The sequence below is a fragment of the Gymnogyps californianus genome, chromosome 3 (assembly GCF_018139145.2).
Source record: "Gymnogyps californianus isolate 813 chromosome 3, ASM1813914v2, whole genome shotgun sequence".
Taxonomy (NCBI): domain Eukaryota; kingdom Metazoa; phylum Chordata; class Aves; order Accipitriformes; family Cathartidae; genus Gymnogyps; species Gymnogyps californianus.
The window spans coordinates 13,400,284-13,416,056 of NC_059473.1; the positions used below are offsets into that span (position 1 = coordinate 13,400,284).

A 15,773-nucleotide genomic window follows, 5' to 3' on the forward strand; every position below is an offset into this window, starting at 1 on the left:
GCTGTCATTTTACGAGGGAAGCCTAATATTTAGAACTCCTGTAGACTATTGTAGTTAGCTCTGATGAGACAGGGTTGCAGTTGTCTTTTTTGGAGATACCATAAAACCCAATTTAATTGGAATAATCCAGCTCTGCCTGTACCTCAGTGATGAGACTGCTTGATAATTAGTTTCATCATGTCAGTGCCATGATAAAAATTCTTATTTGATGGGATATCAATCTATTGGCAGTGGAGTTGTCACTGAGAACTTGTGTAATTTAAAAGTGAGTGTATTAACTGTGTTCACCTTAATACCAATATTATATAGTAGCTATATAATCAAAGTGTTATAAAGATTAACTTCATTATCTTTCTGGACTTTCAGTACATCCTGCTTTAGAAGGATGACTTAATAGTAATGTTCATGAACACTTACAGAATGACCTCTCTCTCTAGACTTTGCCTGTTCAGAACAAATATTGAAATGCAGTTCTCCATAGTGAAGAATTTGTTTATAAACTGCCTGGGAAGTGAACAGACTCTTCACTGTCTAATATACAGTTGCACAGTTCTTACCAGAGGTGCACATCCTTAAAATGTTAGCCATAACAGTAGACTTTTGAAAGTACAATGATGTCTGAGAACAGAAGAGTGGGTATGGGTTTGTTTTTAACATCTTATACAAAGGCGTTTTGTTCTACAACCGGAACCTCTAAGAGGTGAAGTTGTACAAATAAGTGACATATTGTTTTCCCTGTTCTCATCCTATTTCAGCTATACCTAGAGACCAGCTCTGAGGGCAGGCCTATAATTTGCTTTTCATACCTGTTTAATGCTTGGCCTATTCTTAATCAGTCCTCAGTGCTTCCAGTTGTCATGAGGTGATAGAAATGTGTGTGTTTTCTAAGAGCTTATGGAGTCCATACTGTTTTTTTCAGAAATGTCTTTCAAAATCAACAGATACTGAATATGAAAACTGTACCTTACAGTAGTGTCTTCGAGGAGTAAGTTAAAAATGAACTTCTAGAACATGAGAAAAACCTTGCCTCATCAGACCAAATGTCTATCTAACTGGGCATCATGTCTTCAACAGCAGCTGATGCTATTGGAAGAAAGTAAGAATTGAATGAGCATGTAGGGATGCTTCCTTAGAAAAACCTCACAACCTTCAGTGGTTTGTGACATGGAATTTTTTGAATTTATAGCTCTAGGTGGCTTTTTGTTCTGTGAATTTGACTGCTTTTGAACCCATATAAATGATCTGACTAGAGCGCATTCTCTTTTCTGTAGATGGGTAAGCATGTGTTTGTCAGAGAAAAGAAGGTCAAGGAAATGCCCTCTGCACTTGAGTATAGTGAGGTTTGTGAGCTTAGTTCCTAGAGGAGTTAATTTTTAAGCCTTTGACCTGCCTCCGAGAAAAAATATCTCCTTGTGGTCATTAAGCAGGCGAGTCTAGACCGTGTAATTTATCATGCAATTTGCAATAGAAAATGTAAGCAACACATTCCCTTTGCAGATGCTCTTTCATGTGTGTGAAGTATTTTTTCCAAGTCCTGTTTTTGTTTGGAGATGGTGGCAAAACCATTGGTGTCTGGAGACAGAAAGGGGTTGAAATATCATACCTTTTTAGAATTCATTTGCTAATAAAAGTATATATTCCAAGCTGAAACCTGAAAGAGAATGTTAGTGATTGAAAAGACCACACTAGGTTCCTGAAGGTAATACAGATGCATAGATGTAACGGCATTAGTGGGCAACAGTACATTGAAAGAAGCATGTTTATTATAACATGTTCATTAGTCTTTTTATTATGTCATTAATATTAGTATCTTTGGATCTCTGCTGCTGTGCTGCCACAAGGCTATTTATCATCAAAAAACTTAAGGAAGAAATTGCTTGTAAGTGGAAGAAGTGAGCCTACTTAGCTGTTCTACAAAGTTGATTCTTCTCCTTTTACTCCCTTCAGTTTTCCAACTTACTGCTATTTGTCTTTCTTTGTAGCTTATATTCTAAGCAAGCTGGGAACTCATCTTGCAGGAGGCAAAGAAACCTGCTTTTAATCTCAGTTTATCAGGACCTAGGATACTGTTTTCTGATATGGTTTACAGCAAGTCTTTTTGGTAATACTTGTGAGTTACTGAGGTGTGGTCTAATATTCATCTTCCTCTGAAGTAAGCACTAGGGCTGTCTGGTTCCTGAAATTCAGGGATAATATAAAAAGACACAAAACCAGATCCTTTTCAAAATATTACAAACATCTTTTAAGTAGATTAAGCAAAACGGAGTGGTGTCATACAAACTTACTATTAGCAGTTGTTAGCAACTGGCTTCCATAAAGCATGCTTTCAGCAAGATTCAGTAGTGGATCTTTTTCTAGGCCATAAAATAAAATCTTATATATGGCACATTTTCTTTTATTTTTTTCAGTTAGTAGCTATGTGCTTTTTGGTAACTGACTAGAAATGTGTGGTGGCTTTTATGACTGTGTCTATTTTAGCTTTGGAGGAATGCATGCAGCATCCCATTTTACAAAGGCAAAATAAAGGTAAGGCCACAAATCACGAAGAGTCTGCATACCTACTGTATTGTCTTCATTTCAGAGCATTTCTACAAATGTGAAAAGCAGTACAGCAATCCTCATTTCTGTTTGGGGTTATTTCTTCCACTACAAGACATTTCTCCTGCCTATGTATGTGCTCTCCAATCATCTTGGTACCTTGCTGCCAAGTCAGATTGACCTTTCTTATGGTCACATTTTTATTTTCTTCATTGCTGTGTTGTCTGTCTGTCATAAGCAATGTCCCCACCATTGTAATCTTCTTGACTGCAGCCTGTCCCTTCCATATTCCATTCTTGTCGCTGTCTTAAAGTCAGTGTGATATCTGCTATCTTATAAAGAACTCTCAGCTCTGTAGCCTGCAGGTTTCTAATGTGTTTCATTAAATTCAGCTGCTTTCCAAACATGATATTATTATAGATTGATTAGATGAACTGCACTTTGGTACCAAATATGATGTTTTCATCTGTTTCTAATTTTGTCAGAATTTGTGCGGTGCTTGAGGCCAAAACTTGACTCAGTCTGACCTCATCTCGCTGGATCTGTTGGCATTGACTGGTCTCCTTTGGTAAAAACCAATCTCCTTACTCTGTGACTTTTGCTACTTTCCTCTGTTGGGATTAAGTGATCTTATCATACAGATACTTAGAATACAACTCGAAGTGCTGGGGCGTTTTTTGAGCATATTAGCAGCTCAAGAGCTCCCTGTTCTTGTCTCTCAGCTGGTTGTTGCTGCCCCTCTGCAGCCTCCTTTGTAGCTGTTATGACCCTTTATGAGGCCACACAAACTGCAGTAGACTGGGGAACTGTTCCAGCTTAAAAATAACCTTGCAAAGAAAAATGCAAATACCTTTATTGTAATTCCATGTTTCCAGGATAGCAGGATTATCATTAAAAAAGAAATTGCTAGTTACACAGTGTTTTTGGAGTAAACTAAGAAGCTTGACATGATTGATCGTGAACCTTCCAACTCGTGCAACAGTCCTGTAGTCCACTTTAGAACATGAAAAGCTGCGTTGTGCATTACCTACTTACCATCAGTCTTTTTCTATACTGAACTTTAATGCAGTGTTATCTTAGGGTAGTATTCACTACTTGTAGACAGTGTAGTACCTATCACAGTTTGGCTTTTATTGAAAGTAACATGCCGAGTCAGCAATGAAGTTTTTCTGTGCAGCTGAAGTTTTTTTTTTGTTTTTCATTTAGCACACGGCTACATGCATCAGTTTGTTGTAGTCAGCTGGAAATCTTTTTAGTGGCTGACAGTTCAGACACTGGTTTCAAGCCATTTGATACAGTTACTGTTTGTGGGATTTTTTTAACCATAAACCTCTGGACATTAGGGTTCACTTGAATGTCTAGAAAAGAGAGTGTAATTTCAGATAGAAATTTCTTTTTTACAGGGACTAAAGCCTACCCAGGAGCAAATACAATTCTTGCCTCACATCATATAAGAAGTGTGGTAAACGTTGCTGTTATCCATGGGCATTGCTACTTGTCTATAATACACAATTTCCACTTGTCTGTAATACAGCTGAAGTCTGTATTACATATTTTGGCTTGTACTATTCGTACAATATGTTATTTGGGTATGTAGTGACTTTCTAGGCCATTCTGCTCTTGCCCATCTTGAGGGAATACCATTTTGTAGCTTCCTGGACTTGTAGTGTTGTCTGTCCTTCCTTGTATGCTTGCTTTCCAATGTACTGAGATTTGGTTACTTGATTCAGGATTGTACTTCTCAAAAAAGAATCACAGTTATGCATCCCACTTTGAAAAGGATTTTTGACTGAAAAGATGGGCTTCATAGCTTTGGAAGATCCACCTTGACACCTTATACAAACTTATTTAATACAAAAATAAACCTGGGCACTTAGTGGTACCTCTGGAAATCCTGGATAGCTACTGTCCTTCACCATGTTGTCAACATAGCAGAGCTTCCCTGGTTCCAATGCATTTGCCAGTCTGTGGGACAAGATCTCTCATGTGCGTTAATCTAACAAGCATGAATTGCTGATGGGAAACTGTAGCGATTTGAACATAGTTATTTTAATTCCTCAGGTTGTGTTGGGTTTGTGTGGCGGGGGGTTTGGTAGCAGGGGAGGAGCTACAGGAGTGGCTCCTGTGAGAAGCTGCTAGAAGCTTCCCCAGCTTCAAGTTGGACCAGCTGCTGGCCAAGGCCAAGCCAATCAGCAATGGTGGTAGTGCCTCTGTTATAGCATATTTAAGAAAGGGAAAGAAGGCTGCTGAAAAAAAGACCTGCAGCGGAGAGAGGAGTGGGATGTGAGAGAAACAACCATGCAGACACTGAGGTCAGTGAAGAAGGAGAGGGAGGAGGTGCGCTGGAGCAGAGATTCCCCTGCAGCCCGTGGTGAGATGGCAGGCTGTCTCCCTGCAGCCCATGGAGGTTAATGGTGGAGCAGAGATTCCCCTGCAGCCCATGGAGGACCCCATGCCAGAGCAGGTGGCTGGGCCTGAAGAAGGCTGTGACTCCGTGGGAGAGCCCACGCTGGAGCAGTTTGCAGACAACTGTAGTGCACGGAAAGGACTCACATTGGAGAAGCTCGTGGAGGGCTGACACCCATGAGAGGGACCCCACACTGGAGCAGGGGAAGAGTGTGAGGAGTCCTCCCCCCGAGGAGGAAGGAGCAGCAGAAACAGCGTGTGATGAACTGACCGCAACCCCCATTCCCATCCCCCTGCGCCACGGCGGGGGGTGGACGTAGAGGAACTGGGAGCAAAGCTCAGCCCGGGAAGAAGGGAGGGGTGGGGGGAAAGTGTGTTTTTAAGATATGGTTCTATTTCTCATTATCCTACTCTGATCTGATTGGTAACAAATTAAATTGATTTCTTTTTTTTTTTTTTCCCCAAGTCAAGTCTGTTTTGCCTGTGACCATAATTGGTGAGTGATCCCTCCCTGGCCTTGTCTCAACTCACAAGCTTTTTCATTGTATTTTCTCCTCCCCATCCCACTGAGGGGGGAGAAGTGAGCGAATGGCCATGTGGTGCTTTGTTGCTGGCTGGGCCTAAACCACGACACTAGTTAAGTGTTTACGATTTTTTTTTTTGTCTACTTTAAATAAACAAAATCAGTTTCTAATCAGAGAAGACCAGAAAACTGCCATAGTAATGTTGCCCCTGGGTGAAACACATAATAGCATTAATCTGCAGATACAACAATGGTGACTCGTGTATTCTGTGGTGATAGCCTTCTTGTCTGGACTAACAGGATGAAATATCATCAGTGATGTCTTCTTCACATCATCAGTTTCATTTTGGTGTAGTTTGTTTTTGTCTAAGTTATGAGGATATCCTATATTTCCATCAGCTGGGCAAATAGTAGTTTGAACTTAACTACTAAATACGCGCTTCCTAAGTCATGCTCTCATATGTTGGATGAAACATCTTAAGACAGTGGATGTCCTGTACACAGCCACTGAATGAGGAGGCCTGACCAAAGCCTCAGCTCTGTGATGAGGCTGTTTAAAGTGTCTTACATTCTTTCCTCCTTACATTCCTTTGCATTTATATAGTCAATAAGGTGGACCTTGTATTTTGTCAGAACATGAGTACAGCAGCAGATTTATGTTGTTGGTTAACTTCTTGTGTTTTGTGGCTTTTTAAAGCAGGCTAACCCTTGGATATTTTTGGGAGTAATTAAAGTTGACTGTCATTGATATTTGTCATTGGATAAGTGCTTACAGGTATTGCTGCTCTGAGTTACTAATGGATGATTTTCTTTTAATGACCTGGGAATTAATACCTTACTGGTTAGGAATGTTTGCCTTTAAATCGATTTTCAAAATCGATTTTAAAAACCTGCACCTGGCTGTGTGCATATCTGATTGCAATCATCAGTAGTAGAGGCACATCTCTGCACCAGATACATATACACTTAGTAGGAAATAACTTTCTTAGCAAGGCAGTAATCCTACAGTTTAAATCCCAGCAAAGATCAAGCAAGAGTCAACATTTCAAAATTTTTTTTGTTGTTCAGCTTCAGTTTCCAATATAAGCTGTACTTGTACATTACTTATGAAAGCTTTTTCATTTCAGCGACAGCTGATGAGCTATGGAAAGGAGCTTTGGCAGAGACTGGTGTGGGAGTAAAGAAAGGAAGAGGAAAGAGAAGGAAGAAAAAGCTAAGGAAGGATCTCAATAAAGGCCAGGAGATTGGTGAAGGTAGATTCACAAATAAGGGGCTGAAGACATGTCTTGACCTTTTCGTGTATAGTGTTTCTTGATTTTATAAATTGACAAATTGCTGTTAATTTTTGTGGTGTCAGAACTGCTTGAGATAATTCTGTCTATTAAAAAAAATCCTAATATGATTGTTTAATGTTGTTCTTGGTTTTTAAATATAAGTTCTATATCATAAAACACACTTGAAATATGTGAGAACCTTCCATTTTATTGCATTTTTCCAGTGTGCAGAGTTTCAGTCCTAATTTGGCATAAAACATAATTTTTCTCTGTTATTTTTAAGGACGTTCTGGTTTCCTCTGGCCTGGTCTTAATGCTCCTGTGATACAAAGTGGGAGAGTCCAGGCAGTTACCCAACGAAAAAAAGAAGAACGAGAGAGAATTCAGTCTGAAATTGTTCAGCAGAGAGATACATGGGAGAAGAAAAGAAAAATAAAAATTAAGAGAGAGGGAGGATGGAGTGGAAAGTGTTGGGGAGGTGTCATTCTGGATCCTCCTGACCCAGGTCCTAATGGAGGTAAGAAAACTGATTATCTATCTTAGTCTTATTTAGCCTTTCTGATAAGGGGCTCGGAGAAGGTGAGAACCAGACTTTTCCTGTGATTGAAAATCGATTTTGTACTTCTCTCTTGTATGCCCATACATGAAGCAAGGCAGCTAAATCAAGGAACAAGTTGTTAACACAAGTGAAATTTGTTAAATCACTACTTAGTTTAATATAGTTGTTAGACTATTGTATTATGTTATAGACTGTATGATGTTATACTGTATTACGGAGTACTGTATTATGTTGTAGACTGTTGTAGGAGTCTTGATTTTTCTGTGTTCAACATCAATTGTCTTGAGTATGAAATGTAGCCATGTTCTTTTATAGTTTCTTAAAGGATCCTGTGGGATAAATCAGGCTTTTTTTTTCTAGTTCAAATAATGAAATATGGTTAAAGTTGATGTAGTTTGAATGTAGCTAATAGAAGTTCGTTCTTTATTTATTTACTGCCTAGTTAAATATCATAGTGAAACTGGAGGTCCTATACGTAGAGTGGAGAGGTGACCTTAACTGTTTTTATAATTCTGTTGTTCAGACCACTAGAAATTGTACAGTAGCTTTGTTTAACATTTAGAAGCCTAATCCTTTTGAACTAATTAAATATGAAAATGAGTTGTTACTCATATTCAGCTGAGTTTTTCTTGTGAAGCACTTAATGATGCTTATTTGTTTATTGTCATTTTCCTGTAGGCTTTTATAGTAAGATGAGCTAAGAAAGACAGTTGATGTTTTCTAGCACTGTTGTTTCAGGCTTGTTGCAGACATTCTAAGTGTTAAGCTTGTTCATGTTTTCAGAGCTCTCTTTGTCCGGGAATATGTTCTCCCAGTGCAAGCTTGGATCTCGGAACATATGTTCCAGCAAGTCAACATAAATGGGAAATTACATGCATGGAATCACAATTATATTGTTGTCTGATCTTCTTGCAGTCACGTTTGCTCCCCAGTCTGCCTGGTGCTTTGTTTATTCATTTCTTTCTCTGTGTGAATATTTTCTGTTACATTCTATTGAATGTTAATTAAAAATTCAGACATGCTTTGAACCAAGCCATAAGGTAGTGAGAGCATTGTCTTTCCAGTCTGATCTAATGCCTTTGTGTAGATTGAAGTTATGCTGGCATTTTTGTAGCTTTCTGCTTTACAAATTCATGCTGTTGTTGCTATCTACTACTTCGCTGTTCCCTTCCCAGGTTTTCCGTTCCTGCAGCTGATAATAGATGATTTTGTGGCTTCTGTTGCTGTTGTGTCTATTGTTTCCGTCATATTTACCTTGTGAATTTAAGGAGAGCTTGCCTGCCAATCTCTTCAAGTATTTTTTGGTTGTCTTCAATTTTAAGAGCGATTTATTCTGTTTTAATATCAGCATAATACTGCAGTATACAAATGAAAGATTTCCTATATTTACTTCCCTGCATTTCATTTTATTACCTTGAAAGCAAATATTCCATGGAAGGCAGTGATGTGACAATGGACTTGGCAGACTGTCACTGAATCTTACAACCAAAAAATAGAATATTTGAGAAATTAATTAATTGTTCCAAATTCCCCATAAGTCAGTGGTGGAATATAGAGAAAGTCAAGAAGATTTCATGGTTCTAGTTCCATACTTTGAACACAAGACTATGTTGTTTTTAAATTCAAATATATTTTCAAGTAGTTTATTCCACTAAAAGAAGTGGCAGCTGTTGCAAACCACATCTGTGCATGTATGAATTTTACCTTCCAGTGTTTTCCTTGATTTTGCTTTTGGCTGATACTATTGATGTTGATTGCTTGCATTAAAGTTGGCTGTAGTAGTCAGGTCAAGTTCTGCCAAAAAGAAGAAAGGGTACTACAATCAAAATAGGAAAATGAAACTGTCAGCTTGTATTACAAACGTGCTTGAGGAAAAGCAGTTTCTGATTAGTATACACTAATTTACTTTTAATCTGTTAAAAATTGCGAGGATTTTCAGGTCCCCATAGTTCTTTCAGCATCTTTTTATTCAGAGAATTAATGACTTTGCAGGGGAACTGGGACATTGGCTGTGTGCAAAGCACTGTCAAGGCGGTACAAGGAATAGACCTGAAACCGCCAAACCCAATGAATCCTTTTGTCCTGAGACTGTGGTTTGGCTGGACTCCCTGGTGTCTAAGCAAGAATAAGTTCTGATTGAGATTCTGCAGTTCAGCCCTTCCTAGTATTCTGGTGTTAGATTCTCTAGTAACAAACGGAGGTTGAGCATATGCTGCTGCTTCCCTTCAGCAGCATTCATATTTTCCAATGAAAACAGGTACAGGAAGTTTGTAGAAACGTCAATGTTGTTAGCCTTCAACATCTGACAGATTTGGTTGAAATTGACCAATAAATTAAAAAAAAAAAAAATTGGGGACATAATGTGATTGTATATGCTTCATTCTTTCAAGGGGATCTTCTTCCACTACACCTTTACTTACTGTGCTAGCTATGAGTAGAGAAAGAACAGTATTTTTCAGTTGGAAATAAAATTATTTTTCTTCCAAGTTTACGGTGTTTCTTTGCAACTGAAGAGGCTTCAGAGAGGGAACAGAGTGCCTGTTGGCATTCATATCCTCTGCTGTGAGCTAGAAGTCTACTTCTTGTAGACTAACAGATCTCTAAATTGTGCTGAGATGATCATGTTTATAATCATCTTGGAGGTTATGTGTAAATGATAAAGCAATGTTTGGTGAAGGAATGAGTCCCCGGTTCTTCACCATTACACTGTTTTCAGCTTTTCTCCAGAATCTCACTGTAACTGCACCAAATAAAATAAGTTTCAAATGCTTTAATTAACACTGGTCTTCTATGTTATACTGAAATGCTCTTGTTCATGAGATAAATTGGAAAAACAGGAGGTTGGAAGGATCTCTTATCTATTCTGCTTCTTGTACCAAGACATTGCATTTTACTCCGTTATCCGTTGTTTTCAAAGTCAATAGGTTTTTTTCCACAACAAAGCAGATAATAGGATACTCCTTGTGGAAAATGTATCTGTATTAAAATATAGATCAATTATAAGTATGCTTTCAATTGCATAAAAGGAAACAAATATATTTGCAATTTATATTCCAGTGTTTGTGTGGTCATCAGGTTTTGAAACAGAAACTCAGAGAAAATGGGATCTTTTTGGCAGTGCCTGTGATTTTGCAACACTTTTGCCAGCTTCTATAAAATGGATTTTGAGAAATGCTCGTGGGACTGCTGAAAGCCAAGCCTAAGGGGTTCGCTTGCTGACTTTTCTTACAGCGTGTGTCAGGGTGAAGGCCTATGGATAAGATCTGACTGGCCTGCAGTTTGCATGGTTTTGTGCTGTCTCATTTGACTTACTGTCTTTGGAAGCAGTACATGTAGATGCCCATGTCATACCCAGAGCTCTCCAGTATTCCTGCTCTTTCTTCCCCCACAATGTTGTAAGAGATTTCAAAACCATCTTACTGCTTTGAAGTCCCTTCTAATGACAGAGCAGAAACTAACTTCCTGTGCAATGAAAAGGGTATGTTCACCACTTAGAGCTGAATATGTAACGTTCACCTGAACAGAGCTCTGTGTTCAGTGTTTCATTACCACTGCGATGAAAAGACTTGAACACAGATGTGACATAGAAGTGATCTTTATTTTACAATGCAAAACAACTTAACTGTTACTAGACAAAATGAATGATGCTGTAATTGTCTTTGATTGCAAAGACATTTTTTCAGGCAGAATTTGAAATGGAAAGAAAAAAAAATTCTGGCTATGTGATTCTTGATTATTTGAGGTGGCTATGTATTGTTTTGTTTTATCCTTCCCCTCCCCTTTCTGGAATTTCACAGAAATATGTATCAAGAAATACTTGCAATTTCTTTGAATCCCTGTTAATTGTCTAATACAAGTTTCAGAATATTCTGAACAATATTGGATAATAGTTTGGTCATGATGGAAGTGACCCATTTGGTGATTTACCTTTTTATTTTTTAACCATTTACAGCCTTTGTCCAGTGTATATGAACATTGGGGTTCATTTACAGTTTCAGAGCAATATTTAGGAAAGAAGGCAGGTTACACTGCCAACCAGTGAAAACCCAAAACATTCTGTTTTCATAATACGCTGTGGATAGTTATTATTCATAGCATTTCTGCAGTTGGAAAGAATTAGGAAGAACATCAGATATAATTTAACAAAAATGCTTTGATGTAAGTGGTGAGTTGCAGTAATTTCGAAAAGAAAGTTTCAGATATAATTTGGAGAGGACGTATAGCTTAGCTTGTGATCAAAATATTCAACAGATTCTGAAGATGTCTCAGTTTTTCTGTCAGCTTTGCTTTCTGTGTAATGTTCAAACAAAGCAGTTTAAATTTGTATGTCTTGCTTTACCATTTAAAAAAATGATTATTTTTCTTCCTTTGTGCTACTCTGGTTATTTAGGTTGGGCAGTCTTTGGAAACTGTTTCCCTGCATGTATAGTACTTAAAAAGATGAGATATTGGTTGCAGTTGGAGGTTGGGGTCCCTAATAGAGCACAACGAATGTATTGAACAGTTGTCATCTCTTAATTATAACAGGAGCTGTACTGTAATTATAACGAGTAGTATTACACTTTCTGGGAAGTTATCATTTTAACTGGATTTTTTTTTAAGCTAGTTTTCTTCATGTAAGTTGATTTTACTGAATAAATTAAAAAAACCTATGCTTTATAAATAAGACCTATATGCTGTTTTTTCACTGACCTTATTCTAAAAGAGATTGAATGAGTGGAGTCAAGTAATAAAACATGTTTGAGGCCTTTTTAAAAGGAAGCAACTAATAAAGCTCACTTTAGATACATTTGTTCAAATTATTCTTTTCTACTTACTGCTGAGATTAATTTATAAATTACAGTTACATAAAGATTGTGTCCTTTTTAAATTATACCACCTACAGGGAGCTGCGCTGACAGGTAAGTAATACAAGGAAATGTAATACCCTATTTTTCTCCCAACAGAAACTTACGAAGATTTTGAAACAAGAGTCATTGAGGTAAGCATTACAAATCTTTTCAAGGACTTTAAATAATTATCACTTTTATATTGAGCTTGCAATTATTTAACCAGTCTTTGCTAAGTCAATCTTATAGCAGTAGGAATTAGTCTGGTATTCTGTTTTAACTGCATGACATAATCTGTCATTCTTTTCATTAGGGCCTTATCTTCTCTGTTGAGCAAATAATATCTAATTCAAAGGTGGTTTTGAGTAACTCTGAAATGGCAAATGCCTGCAGATAAACCTTTAATAGTTCACACACAACCATAATAGGGAACTTAGTAAAGTGTTAAGGTTCTTTCTCAGACAGAACTACAAATAGGAAGTTGTATAACTCGGCTTGTAAAATAAATAATTAATTAAAGGAGGGGAGCGGTGGCACAGGGCAGAGCGTGAGTGGAATGAGGATCCCATTTTGTGTGCCTCTCAAGTAATAAAATACTCACTTGTCCTAGATGTCTTAACCTATGATATTTGTATCTTCTGGGAAAAATATTCCAACAAAATTTGCCATTCATAGTTTTATATCCACTTTGTTATTGTGCTTATTGACAGAGTAAGGATGATGGTTATGACTGGACTAATGCAAGTCTTGTTTCCACCCTCATTTCTAAACAGATTATATTGCATCATCTCACTTTAAAGATGTCTATCAATCAAAACTAGTAACTGACAAAAGATGTCTGTGTTCTGGTATTTTCCTTGTCTCTGGTTTTTAGTAAACAAGATCTAATATATGCTGTAAATCCTTCTATCTTCATTTGCAAGTAATAAGGTTTTCTCCTAGGTGCTTATCTCACAAACTTAATCCTGGTTGGACATCATAGAACTATTCTCTGTACTCTTGAACCCTGTGACTGGCTGACTAGGGCTTCTTAATGGAAGTGTGGAATATTTTAAAGAACAGCATAAGTGCTGAAATGCATTCTGCATGTCCTAGGTATTGAATGAAATCAGTGAATCACCTTAGAATAATTTTGTTGTGGTAAGTTAAGAAGCTACAGACATTTAAAAATACTTAAGCTCTTACATTTTTATGATGTTGTCACCTTTTTCAAACATATAGTAACTTTCCAATGTGTAACTGGTTGTATGTAATTCCTTGGTTGGTGTGAAGTGATATTAGCTCACTACTAAATCCGTATCACTCAAGATATTTGCTGACTGACAGCGAAACTTCAACCTAAAGGGTAAAGACCTTAATGCTAACAAAAAAAGTTCTTTAGCGACCCAAATTCTTAATGTTTTCAACAGAAGCACCACTCAGAATGTGGTCAGCAAAGATACTTATTTCAAATGTGATAAAGGTGGATTTTGCTTCGAAAACAAGGTAATCCATCGGTAATAATTTTTTACTGATGAAATGTAAAGTGTTAGTAATGCAGATGTGTGGACCCATGTTACTTCTCGATGGAAAAGCCATTACTGAAGAAGGCAACTTGCTACTCACTCCAAAGCAGACCATTAACAATTAGTGCTACACACCCCCACACTATTGCAAGATATTTTATGCTTCCCATTTATCTTATTATTTTTCTTTCATTTCAAATACATTAGTTGCTATGGAAACCATAGAACTAGTATAAGCATTGTTGGAGGAATCATGACTTCAGAAATAAATTGATTTCTTGTGACTCATTTGCTCCCAGTCCAGAATCAGATGATGCACAGCATCCAGAAAGGGGAGAGCTCTGGAAGTGAGAACAATTATTTGCTGTCTATCCTTGCATGTTCCCTTCTTTTCTACTTGCGTTGTAATTTTAGTGAGACTTGTGGTAGCAGTGGCCAAATCATTTCCAACTCTGTATCCAGAAATTTGTTTTTCAGACAACTGAAATCTCAAACTTATTTATTTATTTAAATATCTAATGTGTTAAAAGGACTTGATATTTGCTAAACTGATTGATCCATTAGAAAGCAAAACCCTCTACGGTGTGGCACATTGACCACTTCCAGCTGGGGGCATCAGAAAGCCCCCAGATAAGATAAGATTTTGCCAAGTCTTTCTTGTTCATAAGTATTGACCTTATTGGTGAAGGAGAAGGGCTGGGAGAAATTCAGTGTTATTTGCAGCACTTTTTGCTGAGGTGAGATCTTAGAGCCATGTTCACCTCCTTGTGCCCTGAAGCCCACCTCACCAGTCTGTGGAGCCCCCAAAGCAGGAAACTGTGCCTGTGACTCTTCAGGTCGGCTGCAGGGTGGAGGAAGGCATCCTTGCGGAGCATTCTGCAGAGGTGGTTGTGAGAGAGTGCTGCCATTCTGGAAACAGCTGCTGTAAGGTGACTTCCTTTGCATAATTGGGCACCCAGAGTGGAAGAATCTGAGCCTCCAGTAACTGCCACTGAACTCTCACAGACTAAATGAATTCCTAAGGACTTTTTGTCAAAATTTGGATTGTGCTTTGATAAATTAAATTAAATGTTGTTATACAAATACTCTGGCGCATAAATCAACCCAGTAGCTTTGTGTGTAAAGTAATTAGGATTATAGAGTATCTTGAGTTGGAAGGGACCCATAAGGATCATTGAGTCCAACTCCCTGCTCCTCGCAGGACTACCTAAAACTAAACCATGTGACTAAGAGCGTCGTACAGGTGCTTCTTGAACTCTGACAGGCTTGGTGCCATGGCCACTTCTGTGGGGAGCCTGTTCCAGTGACCGACCACCCTCTCGGTGAAGAACCTTTTCCTAATGTCCAAACTGAACTTCCCCTGACGCAGCTTCATACCATTTCCTCATGTCCTATTGCTGGTCACCAGATAGAGGAGATCAGCACCTTCCCCTCCACTACCCCCCTTGAGGAAGTTGTAGACTGCGATGAGGTCACCCCTCAGCCTTCTCTTCTCCAAGCTGAACAAACCAAGTGACCTCAGCAGCTCCTCATAAGTCTTGCCCTCGAGACTTTTCACCGTCTGGGTCACCCTCCTCTGGACACACTCTAATAGTTTGATGTCCTTATATTGAGGCACCCAAAAGTGTACACAGTACTTGAGGTGGGGCTGCACCAGTGCAGTGTAGAGTGGGACAATCACCTCCCTCGACCAGCTAGCTGTGCTGTGCTTGATGCACCCCAGGGCACAGCTGGCCCTTTTGGCTGCCAGGGCACATTGTTGACTCATCTTCAGGTTGCCATCAACCCAAACCCCCAGATCTCTTCCGGCAGGGCTGCTCTGCAGCCTCTCGTCCCCCAGTTTGTACATATAACCAGGATTACCCTGTCCCAGGTGCAGAATCTGTCACTTGATCTTGTTAAATTTCATATGATTGGTGATTGCCCAGCTCTCTAGTCTATCCAGATCTCTCTGTAAGGTCCCTCTACCCTCGAGGGAGTCCACAGCTCCTCCTAATTTAGTATCATCAGCAAACTTAATGTACATTCGACTCCTGCATCCAGACCATTTATAAAAACATTAAAGAGTGCTGGCCCTAAAATTGAGCCCACTAGTGACTGGCCGCCAACCTGATGTAACCCCATTTACTATAACTCTTT

General features: G+C 38.6%; 1 protein-coding gene across 1 annotated transcript in view; it reads left to right on the forward strand.

Annotated features, from left to right (window-relative positions):
• Positions 1–15,773, forward strand: part of MRPS5 (mitochondrial ribosomal protein S5) — a 73,928-nt gene that overhangs the window by 20,241 nt on the left and 37,914 nt on the right. Inside the window, exons 4-6 of the mRNA XM_050893045.1 lie at positions 6,595–6,720; positions 7,025–7,258; positions 12,247–12,281. Of these exons, the coding sequence (XP_050749002.1) occupies positions 6,595–6,720; positions 7,025–7,258; positions 12,247–12,281 (395 nt within the window). The remainder of the gene's footprint in view (positions 1–6,594; positions 6,721–7,024; positions 7,259–12,246; positions 12,282–15,773) is intronic.